Genomic DNA, 15,689 nt, shown 5'->3' with positions numbered 1-15,689 from the left:
TTCCTTTGTACTACCAGTTTGCAAACCTTTTGATCACAAGATACCTAGATACACGCAGAAACCTTTCCAGACTCCTGCACTTCATGGAAGACTCGATCGCCTTGTTGGTCTGCCCATGCATGCTCTGTGCCGCCGTCTTGCAACTGCCCTGGACATCAGAGAAGCAATTTGCCAGCCAAGTGCTCGTGGAGGAAAGCTTCCAAAGCGAAGAAGAGACAACAGCAAAGCCCTACAACTAAGCGAGTGTGGTGCTGGAGGAAGGAGGGCTCCCCATTAACCCTCTCACCAGCTGGCACAGGAACCAGGGTGCCAGACGGAAGGAAAGCTGTGGCACAGGTCTTCCACACAGGTTTGCAGCCACTGTGTGACTGGGTGCCAGTCCCCATCCCTGGCATGCAACACCTGCACCTCTGTCCTGCTGTCAGGAGACCTCTGTTCTGCGGAAAAAGGACAGCCTTCACAGGGGAGTCTGAGATAGCAATAATAAACTGCTAACAGCATTTGACTTTCCACCTTTTGCATCCTGCACGTTGATTTAGCCTCTGCCTTCAAACACCACAAAAAAGTAAAGAGTTATTTATAAACCTCTTTGGTGCAAACGGCCCAGAAATAAAGCTACAGACTGGTGAAATGAAGGGCAGCAGCATTTATCTCTGTTTTTGAGAAACTAAGACAAACCTATCCCTCCCTCGAAATACTTTAAACAAACAAACAACTCATGGAATTCAGCCTTGTATAGAAAAAAGGTTAATAACAATATCCTGCTATCTACAGAAGTATGTTGAACAGCTGAACACAATTATCTGTTCTGACACTTTGGATAGCTTGATCAGGCAGTTCACCTAAAGTACACATGGAAATGAGGAGAGGGCCAATTACCTGCTTGGAGAGGTGGGAGGAGGAAAGGAGAAGGGCTGGCAGTTCTCAGTCTCCCCGCTCTCCCCTCCCCCATCAACTCAGTTTTAACAAAGACTGACAAGGTCTAACAAATTGGAAATAATAACCAAAAACAGCAACAAGAGGTTTCATTAGAAGCTTCTCTCTAGGGAAACAGCCTCTCAGAGCATTTTCACTTTAACAGTTATTTTCAATTATGTGCGCACCCAAAATATTTTCCCGGAATGGAGCAGACCCTTGGACAACAAACTCAACTGCACTAACAAGAGCCCTGCTTTTCTTAGATATCTTTCAGGCACCCCAAGCTGTCCAAGAACCCCAGGAATGTGCAGACCACTGATTCAAAACCACTGAGTAGAAAACAATAAAAGGACTTGCTGAATAAAGTGTTACATCAGAAATAATTAAAAATGAATGGCAATTTACTCTGGCATTTCTCACATCTAAGAACTTCTTCCTCCCTTACAAGTTTTAACATTAAATTTCCTGGAAATCAGGGGGGGAAAAGGGGCTCCCCCCCTCAGAATTTTTATTGCCTGTATAAAGTTAGTAACTGGTGAATACTTTGGATTCAACTTGTAAAATTCTTTCCAACAATTAGGTTTATGCACAGCCATGTCCCACGCTCTCCAGAGCTGTTTGCATGCATTTTTCTGCACATCTAACAAACCGCTATTGCTTTCTTGGTTAGCCGGGGTACACTGTGGGCTCTTTAGGAGGATCCATACCAACCGCCACATGTAGAAACTTTGAAAGCCCCAGCTAATATCAGCTATGAGTGCCAGAGCCGAACAGTTTGCATGCAACTGTGATGGATGTTCCTAAAGAAAAAAAATCTTTGAGGGTTGATATAAACATAGCTCAATCCATATGTCTCTGTATCAAGATCAAATAATGAGAAAAGTAATCAATCGTGGCTGCAAATATAAGAAATCTTAGTGGAAGTTTAACTTGGCATCTACCCAAAGTTGAAGAAACCTCTTTTGACTGTGAATGAGTCCTTGCCTGGCAAGAGCAGTTACTGGGGCAAATCTTCAGCTGGAATGACTTACAGAGGCTCTCACCTACAGGATAGGAGCGCTTACATGGAAGGCCACCATAAAATTCTTATTCTCAAAATAGTCTATTTGCTATTTTGGTCAATGTTCTCCTCGTCTGAAGGTACCTCAAGCAGCAGGGTACAATGGTTACTGCGGTACCTAGCTACCCACATTCATGCTAGTGCTACACCGACCAGCACAGCACCTGCCTGGTAGCTTTGGTTCACCTGAGACTAAAACCCAAACCAGCGCTTACTGCTTCAACCCGGCACCCAAGCAGTCTCAGTTCTGGCCTTCAAACACTGTCTGAAGAAAGCATCGCAGGCAGGAAAGATGCAGCCAAACATGCAACTCCAAGAGAGAGGACCATGACCCCACCTGGCCAACTTTCTGCAGCCAGATGCAGGAACAACTACCTTTCCAAAAGCCTTCACATCTGCAAAACCCGATGCTGCAGAAGTAGGAAACGGGGAGAGCGATGTGCCCACAGCACCCAAGTGCTGGCCACTCACAGCAGGCAGGGGCCAGTGGGCACGGTCTGCCAGCCCTCTGGCGAAGCCCGAGCAGCAGATGCCTCCACGCCGAGCTTGCAGACGCTGCTCCCCTTGGCTGCAGCTGCCACGTGAAGCAATCTCGAGCAGACCCTTGGGGACGGCAGAGGTCCTCTCTGCCTGGCTTGACCACTGGCTTTTGTGCCTCTTGTGCTTCTTTCAGCACTGTCTGGATTACCGTGGGTTTCTAAGGGAGGCTGTTACTAGTTAGAGGCAAAATGAGTGTGGTCTATGCATTTAATGACGCTTAAGTAGAACTACAGTGCTAGATGGCATTTGTGCATAAAGATAAATGGCTTATAATATTTTGCAGATGATGTGCTCTTTTACAACTAAAGATTTTTGGTTCCTTTTAAGCCCAAGGTTAAAAACAAAACCAGACAGCAAAGACAAGGCATTTCAGTTATGTCACAGAGTGAATTACTTCTACCCTGGGATAGCTCTCGTGTTAATTACACTGGATATAAAAAAATACACCTTTCTGGCAGCAAAGACAAAATCTTACTGTTCAAAGACTCTACTATCCCCTCACCGATGTCCTTGAGAGTTTCAGTTACACTGCAATCTACAATTGTATTTAAAAGATTTCTTCCCTTATTCCTGATAAACACTGTGATTGCAATTTAGAAAAGAAAATCATGACAAGATCTCACCAGTAACCTTCAGCAGGTTTTCCAAGATTGTCTATTAAATTGACAGGAAAAGTTATTTCCCTTGTATAAATAAAGGCATGGCCTTCCACTGTTCTCACGATGCAAAAGAAATCAAGACACCCTCTGTTCCGTTTCTTAAAGCTATTGGGTTATTTACTGAATTAGAATGACAGTAGGAAGGGCTTTAAAATCCAGTAATAATCAATGTAATAGGGCACCTCAAGCCAATTCCCCACTCTCAATCGGTCAGGCAGATTTCAACTTGGATCTTTTGTATCCTTGACACATGAACTAACTATAAGGGGATTAGATAAAAGCAAGTGATGGCAGCATGACCACAAAATTAGCTGTTGTTTTTAATATTCACTTCCCTCCTCTTTGGTTAAAAGACCTAAACCAACATATTCCAGAAACATCAAGAATTCATTCCAGCTTTTCTGAAATGTGCCACTTCTGTTGGCTGAAACCAAAAAGTATATTAAGTACCTCCAAGTCAGCTGTTGAAATAGCCATTTTGGGCAAATAGCTATTCCTACGTGGGCACAGGACAGTACCTAGAAAGAGCCTCCTAGCACTATTATTAACACCACCCCCATATTAGTGTGGAAACTGAGGCAGAGGAAGACTTACACAGGCCCAGTGTCACCCAAGGAGTCCCCAGCAGAGAAGGGAACTGATGCAGACTTCCCAGCTCCTATTTAGTGCCTAATCTTGCCTTGCCAAATCACAGGCCCAAGCCTATCATACAGCCTAATGGCACAAGCCTGATATGGTTCATTAGCACTCAGCAGAGTTAATCAATGATATGGAGAGAACTAATTTTTAATTATCTTTCATAGCACTTTTTCAGGATGAAAACTCACCTCAGCTGTAGCTGTCTTCCACTATTTCTCAGTTACCCCAATTCTGCAGTCAGATAGGACGGAGGCACAAGGAAGCATGCATGTTTACCTGTCCACCTGGTCACTTATAGAACATTCAACAAAAGAATATTGGTTCGGCTTTGAATACCAGAGAAATCTAGTATTTCCTTTCCAAGCAAGTCCCTTAGAAAACTCAAATGTCTTGGAATAAGAGGAGTAAGTGGGGAGGAGGGCAAAAAGGGACAAGGGCAGAAGATATCCCAGACCTTAACATGGAGTCTCTTAACACAATTAATTTCCATAGTCACACTCCTGTCTGTTAATACAATGAGTTCAATTGACTTGGCAAAGGTCACAGAGTGTAGCTGATGTTCACTTAGATTAGACCAGGACCTGACAAGATAACCACAATACATGATGAATGATTTTGGATGTCATGCAAAACTTGAACATGTTCCTTCTTTAATTCACTTATTTTATTATGTTGGATAAACAAAGGGGTTTATGCTTGGAAATACTGCAAAACCAGTTCAGTAAGATATCAAACTACACAAGGTCTAAACATCTGTAACTGGCTTGATAAGCTACAGAACAGCTTCCAACCAAGACACTTAGATTCCTACAGCTGATGGCCATTGACGGCAGAAGGAAAGATGGCTGCTGACCAGGAACAAATGAACCGCATGCAGTAAGCCAGGAACAACATGAAAAGACCTCACATTTCTGAAACACACAGAACGTGTATGAGTGCTGCTCCCATTCAAACCATCACCCCCCAGCCAACTTCAGAGAAACTTCTCCAGGCTTTCTTTCTTCCTAGCTATGTTTCAGTATCTGAAGCTTCATGCAAGTCATTACAACTTTGCTCATGATTTCTGCTGCAGCAGTCTTCATGAAAGCATTTCGTATTTTGAGGGACACAAAGATAAAAGTAGATAGCATGCTGAAGGGACGTGAATTTTTGCCTCCAGAAGAATGTGACTTGAAAGGTTTTGTAATCCTTGCATGTATATTCAAACAAGTTTCCCAATAAGTCATGGTTTGAGGAAGGGGTTTAAAAACTATTCTGTTGCTACCTTTATTTCACTAAGCTCTACAATGCTCTTATTCCACTCTTCAAACTGGGGATCAGATTATAGTGTGCTACATATGGGGAACAGCTGACAGCACGTGCCACAAAAGAGTTTGCAGTCCACAGGTTGCTATCCCAGGCCTTCCAAAAAACTCCTTCAACTCACTCAGTTAACATCCCTGACTATCGCACTAAGGTGTTCCTGGCCTGAGACATGCCAAGCTGTTGTCCCACCACCACCCTGCCCAGAGCCAAGACCAGGTGTCCCACATATGCCAAAGATTGAAAAATGGATAAATATGGACCTGTGGGGCAACTGTGGTCCAATTCTCAGTTCAGAGGCTCATTTGATCATGCTTCTGGCAAGGTACTTCAGCCTGCGGCACACATAACAGACCTGCAGCTTTGTACCCTGCTGCTGCTTTAATCCCTTTGCCCCAGGAGGGGAAGCATGGTACAGAAAGTAGGAGGGAAGGGGGAGATAGGTGCCTGTGATGGCACACAAAGAAAAACAGATCACAGTGAACTGTTTGAATTAGGAATCACAGAAGTTATTTTGTATTCATCTACCAGAGAGAGAATTTTATATCTAGTCTACACAATATGCTAAACACTTATCAAAGAACATTTAGAGAGAGGAAAATCTCTGCATTTCATAAAAGACTGCTTTTCGTTTATTATGTTTAAAGAAAAACAAACAAACATATGAGGATAGAATGATGGAAAATTAGAAAAGAGAGCCTGAGGGATGGGGGATGAGAGGAAAAAACTCTGAACAACTTAGTAGCAGGGCTTGCTGGTTTTATGCACAGCTGAAGCCAATCCCTTGAAAAGGAGAGTTTTGACTCTTAAGTGGCCAGCACCTCTTGCAACATATTTCCTAATCAGTGAGTATTTATGGTCGATATTTTATATTTCCAATTTCCCCCTAAGGGCTCGTGAGAAAGCAGCACACCTGCCAACCTTTTCAGCTGGGCCAATAATTGCCAATTTGCTCTTTGCCTTAGTATATCACTCAATTTAGCCCTGGCTGTGCCCTGCATACATCCTCATTCATCTCTGTGCCCCCATGACAATTAGAGTGTTAGCTTCAGCTAACTAGGGCAACTATTCTACTAGGGTTGGAAGACAATTATTAGTCTATTTTCCCATCTTGTGGCAACAAAATTGAGAATCCATGACAATTACATACAGCAATTCTGTACTCTGCCGCCTGCTCCCCCTCCTTGCCCCCACCTTCCGAATATTTCAAATTATCACAGCTCTACTACCACATTCAAATTTTCCATGTTCACAGGGAGTGAGGCTTCTATTTAAATGATAATGAGGGACGATCCATTCAATTTAGTGAGGGAGAAAATCCATTAAAAAGCAGGCAGTTCTTAAGCTGATGGGTCAAGAAAAAGATAAAAACCTTTTTTTCAAGCCATTATACAAGGCTCTGTGGATTTTTGGACTGTTCAGGACATCAGAAAAGATTAGGACAATTACGGAACATGGGGAAAAACCAAAACAAAATGCCCAAGCCTTCCACTTTTACTTGGGTCAACACAACAAAATAGCAATATGGCTTATCTGGCTCTTAATTCTCTGGCAACTTCCAATTACCTCACTATGAAAGAGAGCAGAGGAAAATCCCATTTTGGAAAAAGGCTGTTGACTCTGTGTTGGTTGTAGAAGCCTGAGAGTACATGTGTAACAGGCGTGTCAGCTTTGTAGTAGATTTTAAGGGAACTTTACATTGGCACTGGGAACATAAACAAGTGGCAAATTCCCACCCACTCTCCCCCACGCCACACCATCTGCTGTGCAAACCTGGGCTAAAACATCTCTTTTTCTGCTCTGAAGTTTCATCACCCCAAAGACGAGACCAGCCTCAACAAATCAAACCTCTGCAGCCAGAGGTGATTTCACTAGATCATAATAAGCATTTTTTTCCCCAATGACCCATAATAAATGGCACTCAGTGTAATGTCTGGAAAGACGCGCTATACAAGACAGACAATTGCCGTCTTACTATGAAGTTGTACCACTCTCTCCCCACAGAAGTTTCATTGTGGCAAAGAAGCAACAAAACGCTCTGGGTTTTGTTGTGGACGGACTGATGGCTGTGACTGTGTGTGCAAGACATAATCAATCATTTGCTTCAGTTTTCTTTAGAGTGCAATTATTTCACGACAGACCAGGCCACCTCTTGACTTCATGGTCCATTAGAGACTAATGACATGCATTAATGTAAATAAAGAACAACTTGCTGGCATCCCATTGAACAAGTCACCTCAAGAAACAAATCACATGGAGGAGCTAAGCTGTTCATAATAGCTTCTAAATGGAGACCAACAATGAAGCCGGAGGGAGGACTCCGGTGCTCCTAAGGTGGCAACGCTGAACGCTATAGCCGACACTTTCATACACATATTTCCCACCACACCTGCTGTGTGCTGCCGTACAGCAGCCAAACCTGCCACCTCCCGCCTCATTTACTCCATTGTTCACCCAAGTTAATGGGGAAAGAGATGGGAGGGAAAGGCAGCATGAAAATTAGTCCTGAAGGCCAAATGCACCAAGAAACAGCAGGAGAGCTACTTGGGGGAGAGCGAGAAACAAGCCCAGGTGCCTCCTGCTGCAGAGCATCCGTCTGCAAGGACAGGTGGCCACCCCAGCACAACCGTGTGCTAGAGCCTCGATTTATAACCGCTAGCCACAAGGAAAAACCATCCCTGCCTTCCCTTTATGTCCTTACTGCCCTGTGGCTTTTTAACCCTCAGTGCCACACGTAAGGGGGTTGCATCGGTTCAGCTGCACACCACCTATTTAAACAGCACACTGGGAAATCCAGTTTCAGAACCATACAGGGACCAGGCATGGCTGGACAGAAAATCCTGCAGGAACTGACGCTCAGTAGCATGTCGTCGTCTTCTCTCCTCTTCCCTGCTGCCTCTCTACAAAAAGAAAAAGTCTGCCGCCTTATTCCTTTGCACGCAAATGGGGAAAACCATCAGATTGCACCCGTGGGACTTTCTAAGACTTTCTGACAGCCACTAAATAGACTACAGAACATTTACTAGTACGCGAGGAAGCGTTATACGTAATTAAAGCTAAATTGCACTCATCAAATAATGAACGAAGAGCATTCTGTGATTCATGAACCTTACTTTTCAAACTGTTTAATTACTAATTTGAAAAATTCTCATTTGCAATGGGTCACCAGGTCATGAGAGTAGCTTCAGCAAAGCTCTGAAGTGTGCCCTGGCCTTCAGGCACTGCCCAAATGTCCCCGTTGACTAAAAAAGAACGGAGTGCCTATTTCCCACTGAATTTCACTGGCTGCTGAGCTAGCTTTGAAGATTTTGTAGGAATTAGGCACTCAGGCTCAATTCCTGCAGGCTCAGCCTGCAACTTTGGGGGCAAAGGGAAAGGAGGAGAAAAAACTGGAAGTGCATTGGCTTAACAAGAAAAGTCTCTAAGACCACTTAACACTGTGACCTAAGCTAGTCGCTAAGTTTGAATATGTTATTCCTCTCCCGCAGCCCCACATTATGGTACATCAATGCTATCAGGTGCCCTGCTCACATACCTGTCAAGAGTAGCCAAGGAGAGGAGAAGGAGAGAATCGCATAAATATATGTATATATAAAATTATGATCATTATTGACTAGTAACACGGTCAAAGACGCCCCACAGCAAGGGGATTTGTCCAAAGGGCCCCCCCCTTGCCGACTTTCCCCACCGTGGCGCGTGGGTTCACAATCCTGGAAGCAGATCACAGGACACGTTATTTTTCTCTTCCTCCCACTGCGTCGGCTGTTTACAGCGCCCCATTCACACTCTAAACATGTAGAGAGAATTTTCCCCCGTCACATTTCCCTGTCAGAGCTGTCAAGCTGAATCCCGCTTTAATCTGCCAAAAGCACTTTTCTGCTGACATTTTTAATAAATACTTTCAGCTTTTAAACACATTTGTGGGAGCCATTTTTTCCCCTTTTTCTCCCTTCTCCTCCTGTAGAATGGGCTCTGAAAGCCTTAATAGCAAATACATTACACTTATCAAAGGCTTCCCCCCCCCTTCCTTTTGCATCCTGAAGCGGAGGTAGTGTTTTCAATTTTAAAGCTAAATTAACTGTCCAATTGAATTTAGCTGGTGTGAGCCGTTTTCTGTGACAGGTTTTAGTTATGAAGCATATTTTACATTAATAGAACTCAACATGAAAACCACTCGCTCTGGGATTTCTGTGGCTTGCCATTGAAATGGCAAATTTAATATTTCAGACATGCTTGTGCCAGCGTTTGATTATTGTTCTTCATTTAAATCTCTCCTAACGGGAAAGGTCCTAATTAGTAAAAAATCATGTTTTAATGAAGGCAAAATGCTAATTGCTAACACAAAAAGCCTTCATATAAAATTATCCCAGCACTGCCATTGATTTCTTGGTGACTCAAAAGCCCATTTGTGTGTTTACACACTAAGGCACCGTTTGCTTTTGTTTTATCATAACATTTCACTCAACGTACCATCGAATTTCCTGAGAGAAAGACAGCTTTCCCCAAAAAAACCTTTCATATTTTGGAGGCAGGAAGCATAAAATTAGATGAACTGACTTTGCACCCAAACTACATGATTATATGCAGTAGCTAAACCCAAAGATACTGTAAAAAGCTTTTTAACACAACTTCTTTGAGAAAACAAAACAAAACATCGAGCCATTTTTCCCCGAGGAATAACAATTCCATTTTGTTTTCCCATCTCTGATCTTTCGCTTATCATATTATTTGCACCATGATTATAGTGTTTGCAAGGCAGCTCAACCACTTATGCCATAACACTCAATCATGACATAAAAAAAAGTTATTACACAGTGACCTCTGGATGCCAACATTTGTTCAGCAAGATTTATGAAAAGCCATGTCAGCAGCGGGAATTGCAGCAATGAAGCGATGCTTTCTCCTGAATGGTACTTACATCACTGAGACGGTCCCTTGAGCTGCTCCGCTGAGAGCTTGTGGCCTCCCTGATGCTGTCTTCCTCGCTATTTCTGCCACTTCTGCTTGTAGGGACCTTCATCTAGAGGGAGAAGAAGGAGGGGGGAAAAAGGAGATTTTCAAGCACTGCTCTGCCACCTGTTCCCGAGGTTGCCGACAGCAGTTTAGTCAACGTTTCACTCCTACACCCACAGCACCGTGGAGAGGATGCTTTTGAACACACGGGGCTTCTCTGAAGTTGTGCTTGACCATGTGTGTGCATGTTCCCTTTCACTAACATGCGAGGGAAGGGGTGCTTTTAGCACTCCTGGAAGCAGGCAAGGCTGTGCCAAAGTCCTAGGGCCTGACGCGAGAGGGTAAGCGGACAGACAAACCCCCTTCGCTTTTTGCTACCAGCAAACCTCAGCTGTGACGCTGGTGTTTCAGTATTGCTGCTTGCTGCCGGGCCACCGCTGACCCAAAGGCCAGGTCTGCGGTTCCTAGTCCAGAGATGTGCCTTGGGGCCAGCCCCCCATGACTGCACCGAAAGGTTGGTACTGGCATGACGGCCAGGTGCCTAAATACCAGGTGCCCAAATACTGGGAGGAATACTGGCCTGAAACAACTTGCTTGAGATAATGCACAAAATCTGAAGTAGAGCATGATTAACTCTTACAGCCAAGGCTGGTTCTCTAACCACTAAATCACCCTTCTTCCTTCACTTGAAGTTATGCTTGTGTTTGTACATAAGTGAGAGTCACCAATGTTTGAAATGACAGCAACTTTCTGCTTACATCTGCAAAGAGTTTTACAGGGGGAGGAGAAGGATAGGATAGATATGTCATTCACAGCTTCATTCCTGGGCTCATTTACTAACAAATTATTCTGCTAATTCCCTTGTGAAATATTGGGTGGAAAGAAGTGTTTAATTTATTAATAGGTTCTATTCATATCAGTTTGGTTCCATTTAAATTACACTATTTAAAATGTCGGCTTGTACAAATTGGTACTTTTAATGGCAATAAAATCCCCTTGTTTCTTTCTGTCCTATTTCATTGCAGTCTCAGTAGCTAGCAGGGTTTGCTCACGGTGCTCTCATATAACCCCAGCGCGTTCAAGCAGCCCTGCCACTGCGGCACAAGGAACCATGCTCGGTGGGCACGCTGCCACAACGCAGGCACTGCAACCTGAGCCCTGGGAGCACACTGATCACTGCACTCCCATGGATGTTTGATATCGCTGCCAGCTAAGTGCCCCACAGTCTATTAATATTTTAATACAATATTCAGGATACTATACCGAGAATGAGCTCCTGTACTCATCCAGCCTGGAATGCACAGCCCCGTACAGGCTTGTATAATAGAAGACAGGGAAACCATCATGCTCATGTTCAAGCAACAGTAAATTTCTGATTAAAGGCCTTACTCTGCATGCCTTTCTGCCACCTTACACCTCATCAATAACACTTTCTTTCTCAGGATAAGACTTTTAGACTTAGCCACATTGAAGTGTCAGAAATACAAATTTTCTCATGGCCACCTCATCACACAACCACTGCTCTTGGCATCAGTGTCCTGCCTCAGCCACTGTAAACCACCTTTCCAAAGTGTCGCCCACCTGCAAACTTTTATCAAGACTGATTTTTCATCTTCGCTACTACATCAGAATGTTCAAACAACACAGCAATGAGAGGTAATCCCTGCTGGGATCTGCTAGAAGCATTTCCAACCAACAGTGAGCCTGCATTCGCAACTACCAGCATCAAGTATAAAGGCAGGAAATAATCCACTTGAAATTCATCATGTTGAATCCACGTTGTCTGTTTCCTTAATAAAAAGGCCAACAGCATCAAGCACAGATATCTAACTATACTATACCAATACTGTGGCCATTATCCATTAAATTTTTAATCCCACATGTAATTAATTAAATTTGACAAGATTTTTTTTCTAAGTACATAAAATGATTGTCATTCACTTACTTTATTCTTTTTTAGGTCTTTATTAACCAATTATTATTTCAGCTATCCCATTATCTTGCCTAGGATTGATGCCAAGCCAATTGAACAAATGGTAATACCCCATTAATTACAGCCTTTTGAAAACACTGGCACACCAGCTTTCTTCCATCATCTGAATCTTCTTACACTTGCTCAAAACCCAACTCTACTGGTTCCCAGCCATCAGCCAGCTCTTCTGAAACTTTTGGATATGAAGTATCTGACCTGCCAATTTCAAAGCTTCCAGATATAGCATGTGCTTTGTTTCTCCCTGAAATAGGAACTACTTAACTATTACAGTACAGAATTACAATTTCCCTAAATACAGTACAGAAATACCCATTGAATTCTACAGCTTTCTGATTTCTGATCCATAACCCTAGCACTCCCACTTAGGAACACATCAAAACCTGTCAAAATCATTACACTTTTGACCTAAGCAACTCCTAGACAATTTCAAATTGAAGGAAAAATAAATTCCACCATTCCAAATCCTTTCAGCTTCCCAAGTGCAAATGTTCACTAGAATTATTCAAAAGGACTAACCTGCCAGATGTTTAAAGTTAGCACAGACTCACCCAACCTGTTACCAGACTCCAACCTTTTGCTGTTTTTCTTGAGTTACACTCCACTCCCAACACCACCTGTTTCTTTTCTCCAAATTTCATTAAAGGAAAACTACACCTACACCCACGGTAACAAATTGAGACAATTTGACCTGACAAGGTCTTGCACGGGCAAGCAAATTAGAAGCATCACTGCTGCCATTAACCTTTCCAAGTAAATATCAATTATTAAACTTGCTGCACTACCTCTGTCCCCAGTTTGCTGCTGTGAATTAAGAGGGTCATCAGCCTTTTTGACAGATCTTGTTCATTTACACCTGCTGCCTGCCAGCAGGGGAGCCCGCACACCCGCAGCCAGAGTGCTGAGCCAAGCTGCCTTAATTCATCAGTAATTACCCTAATGAGCCACATGCAGGACCCAACTAGGAGGACAAGTTGTTCTGCTAAATGGATGCATTGGTTTCACGGGCACTCTCTGCAGACCTGGGTATTAGCAGACTGGTCAAAAGCTTCTTTCCCAAAGTTGCTTCTGGCTTGGCTGCTTGATTTCTAGTGATTTTCTCTAGGTGTTTTCGCTTGAGTTGCAGAAATTCCTCCTGAACATGTTCCCTGATTGAGCTTTACTATAAAAACTAGTATTCCTCGCCCTTTGAAAAGATTACTACTTTTTTAGAGTCTGCAAAGGCTCTGCGGGCCAGAGGCGAGGCGGGCTCCCAGCCCAGGGACGTCACGACCGCCTTGGCACGGCACAGACCCAGACATGCAACTCCTCAAATTCGTATGCAAAACACACTATGTCCTCTTGTACAATGCATTGCCAGAGACTTATGCAGACATTAGAGCAACACCAGCCACCATTATTAAATACCTCAGGTAGAGAAGCCAAATAACCCATCTAAATGTAGGCTTAAGAAGGGGAGGCCCATCTGAGAGAAGGTGCCTTGCCACTTGGATAAAGCCACTCTACCAACGTTACAGAAAAGCATTAAAATCACTAACAGGCTGCGTTTAGAAATGAGCCCCCTCTCCAGCCTGCTGACTTTGCCTGTCTGAAAGTACCCACGCACCCCACTGCTATTTTCTGCTTTGACAGCAGCAAAGGCCCTTCTCCAGGCCCTGCCAGACGGTGTTTTCCAGTCAGCATAACAGAGCCGAAACAGAAACTGGGGAAACAGCAGGTAGAAGCATATGCGGGCCAAATTGGAGTATGTTTGATTGCATTGTCTTTAGGTCTGCTCAAAATATTTTAGAAGTCATCTGAGAAGCAAAAAGTCTCAAAATAACCCCAATGCCCAAAGCTCAGCAAGAGAGAGTCTTGGAAAGGTGCTGCCTCATCTCTTGAGGTTTCGGGGGGTGGGAGGGAATTTTTTCTTGAACATAGGTTGACTACTGTGTCATTTCAGGACAGCTAAGCTGGAACTATATAAAAAGGCACAAGGGGACAACTGAAGTTATTTGGCAATGTCTCTCTTCCAAAGGCCAAATCCTGTCCTCATCCAAATCCTAAGTCAGCAAGATGTTCATGTCAGTATGTATTCACTGAAACATTAAATAGGTGTCGAAGTTTTACTCCAGCAGAGCCTATTTCATCACTGAAGTTAACAGAATTCTCCAAAAGCATTCATGAAACCCAAGGCTGCTTAAAAAGCCAGACCAACGCAGCCTCCTGCAAGATAAATAACACACCTGACAACACCACGCACCACAGAGAAAAGCTCGTGGGAGGTAATCCCAGCTATCTGCAATACCTACGGTTCAGTTTTGACTAGAAACTACAGATTTGCGTTTGAGAACATGAAAGACACCGTTTCCAGCTCCATGGGAGCAGGCCAGCGCTGCAGACTGTGCTGGCTTGGCAGGGAATGACCAGGGGCAAAGTACAGCGGGTTTGTGAGGCCGTGATCAATTTGCATGCTGCAGGTGCTTGCGGACAGTCCCAAGGCACGTTCGGAGCCAAGAATTATGAACCTTGCACTGTTGGACATCATGTAACATGATTAAATATCATAACTCATTCTGGTAATAACTCCAGCTCTCATTAAAGCCCAGTTCTGCTATCGTGGACTGCTGCTGCCATTTCATCTCTCCCATCCAACCTCCCCCTCCCTATTTCGTCTTATGGGGTGGGGGTGGAGGAATATATGAATGGGCAGAGCGGGTCTTGCTTCCCTAAAAGGGCTTTTTCATTACCACTACCCTGGCTCTCAGCCCCTGCTTTTTAATCATAATAGATCAGCCTGCTCTCCATTTACTTAGGCTTTTCCGATGTCAGAGGAAAGCACATTTTTATTTGGCGCACCTATTTTCAAATCACAGGCACGCTGCCCCTGCTCATTATTAATAAATACACTTCGATTTATCACAAGCTCCGTTTGAGTGCCACAGGGAGCCTGGGGCAAAAGGAGACAAATTCTTTTCTTAAGTTGTTCTGAAAGGTGCTGGGCTTCCCGACCCTCACCCCCATTAACCCAGCACAGCTAGTGCGCTCCTACTGGGAGCTCCACGGCTTGCGCAGCGGCAAACTCGGACTGATCTTGTGCCATCTCAATATATTTGTTCATTATCTTGCGCACACACAGAAGCATTTGGAAATGTACTCGGGGCACAGGCCAAATTGAATCATCTGCCTTCATTTTCCACACGATCTGAAGCTACAGCTGCTACAACAGGCTGTGGGATTTTTATTTTCCTTCCTTAACAGGTTTTTTTCTCACTCTTAAAGTCACAGCAGTCTGATTTTAAACCTCTTGCCATTGCTTGGGTTTGTGTCTGCTTTTTACAAAACGGGTCTTGCATACACACACGGTGGGAAAAGAAATTCCCAACAACCTCCCTCTGTGCTGCTCTGAAGGCAAGACAGAAAGCAGTGCCCTTGGGGAGACACATAATTAAAATATTCATCTCAGAGATGCCTGCTCTGGTGGCTCAGATGGGTCTATTAATCCACTAATCCCCTCACATCCACCAGTGGACAAGCACCGGCAGGAGTGGTACCCACCTACTACTTTGTGCTACACTTGGGAGCAAGGAACGGTCCCACGAAAACAAAGCAGCCCTCCCTGATCTGGGCAGAGCGGTCCACGCAGCAC

At 44.0% G+C, this 15,689-nt stretch overlaps 1 protein-coding gene across 18 annotated transcripts in view; it reads right to left on the bottom strand.

The window, feature by feature from the left end:
- The window catches only part of FBRSL1 (fibrosin like 1), a 559,238-nt gene that overhangs the window by 299,642 nt on the left and 243,907 nt on the right, over positions 1-15,689 (bottom strand). For all 18 annotated transcript variants that reach the window (XM_049804585.1, XM_049804593.1, XM_049804586.1 and 15 more), the window contains exon 3: positions 10,037-10,138. In XM_049804585.1, the coding sequence (XP_049660542.1) occupies positions 10,037-10,138 (102 nt within the window). The remainder of the gene's footprint in view (positions 1-10,036; positions 10,139-15,689) is intronic.

The sequence above is a fragment of the Accipiter gentilis genome, chromosome 7 (assembly GCF_929443795.1).
Source record: "Accipiter gentilis chromosome 7, bAccGen1.1, whole genome shotgun sequence".
Lineage (NCBI taxonomy): Eukaryota > Metazoa > Chordata > Aves > Accipitriformes > Accipitridae > Astur > Astur gentilis.
The sequence above is the reverse complement of the archived record's forward strand: the minus strand, read 5'-3'. Positions and strand labels throughout refer to the sequence as shown.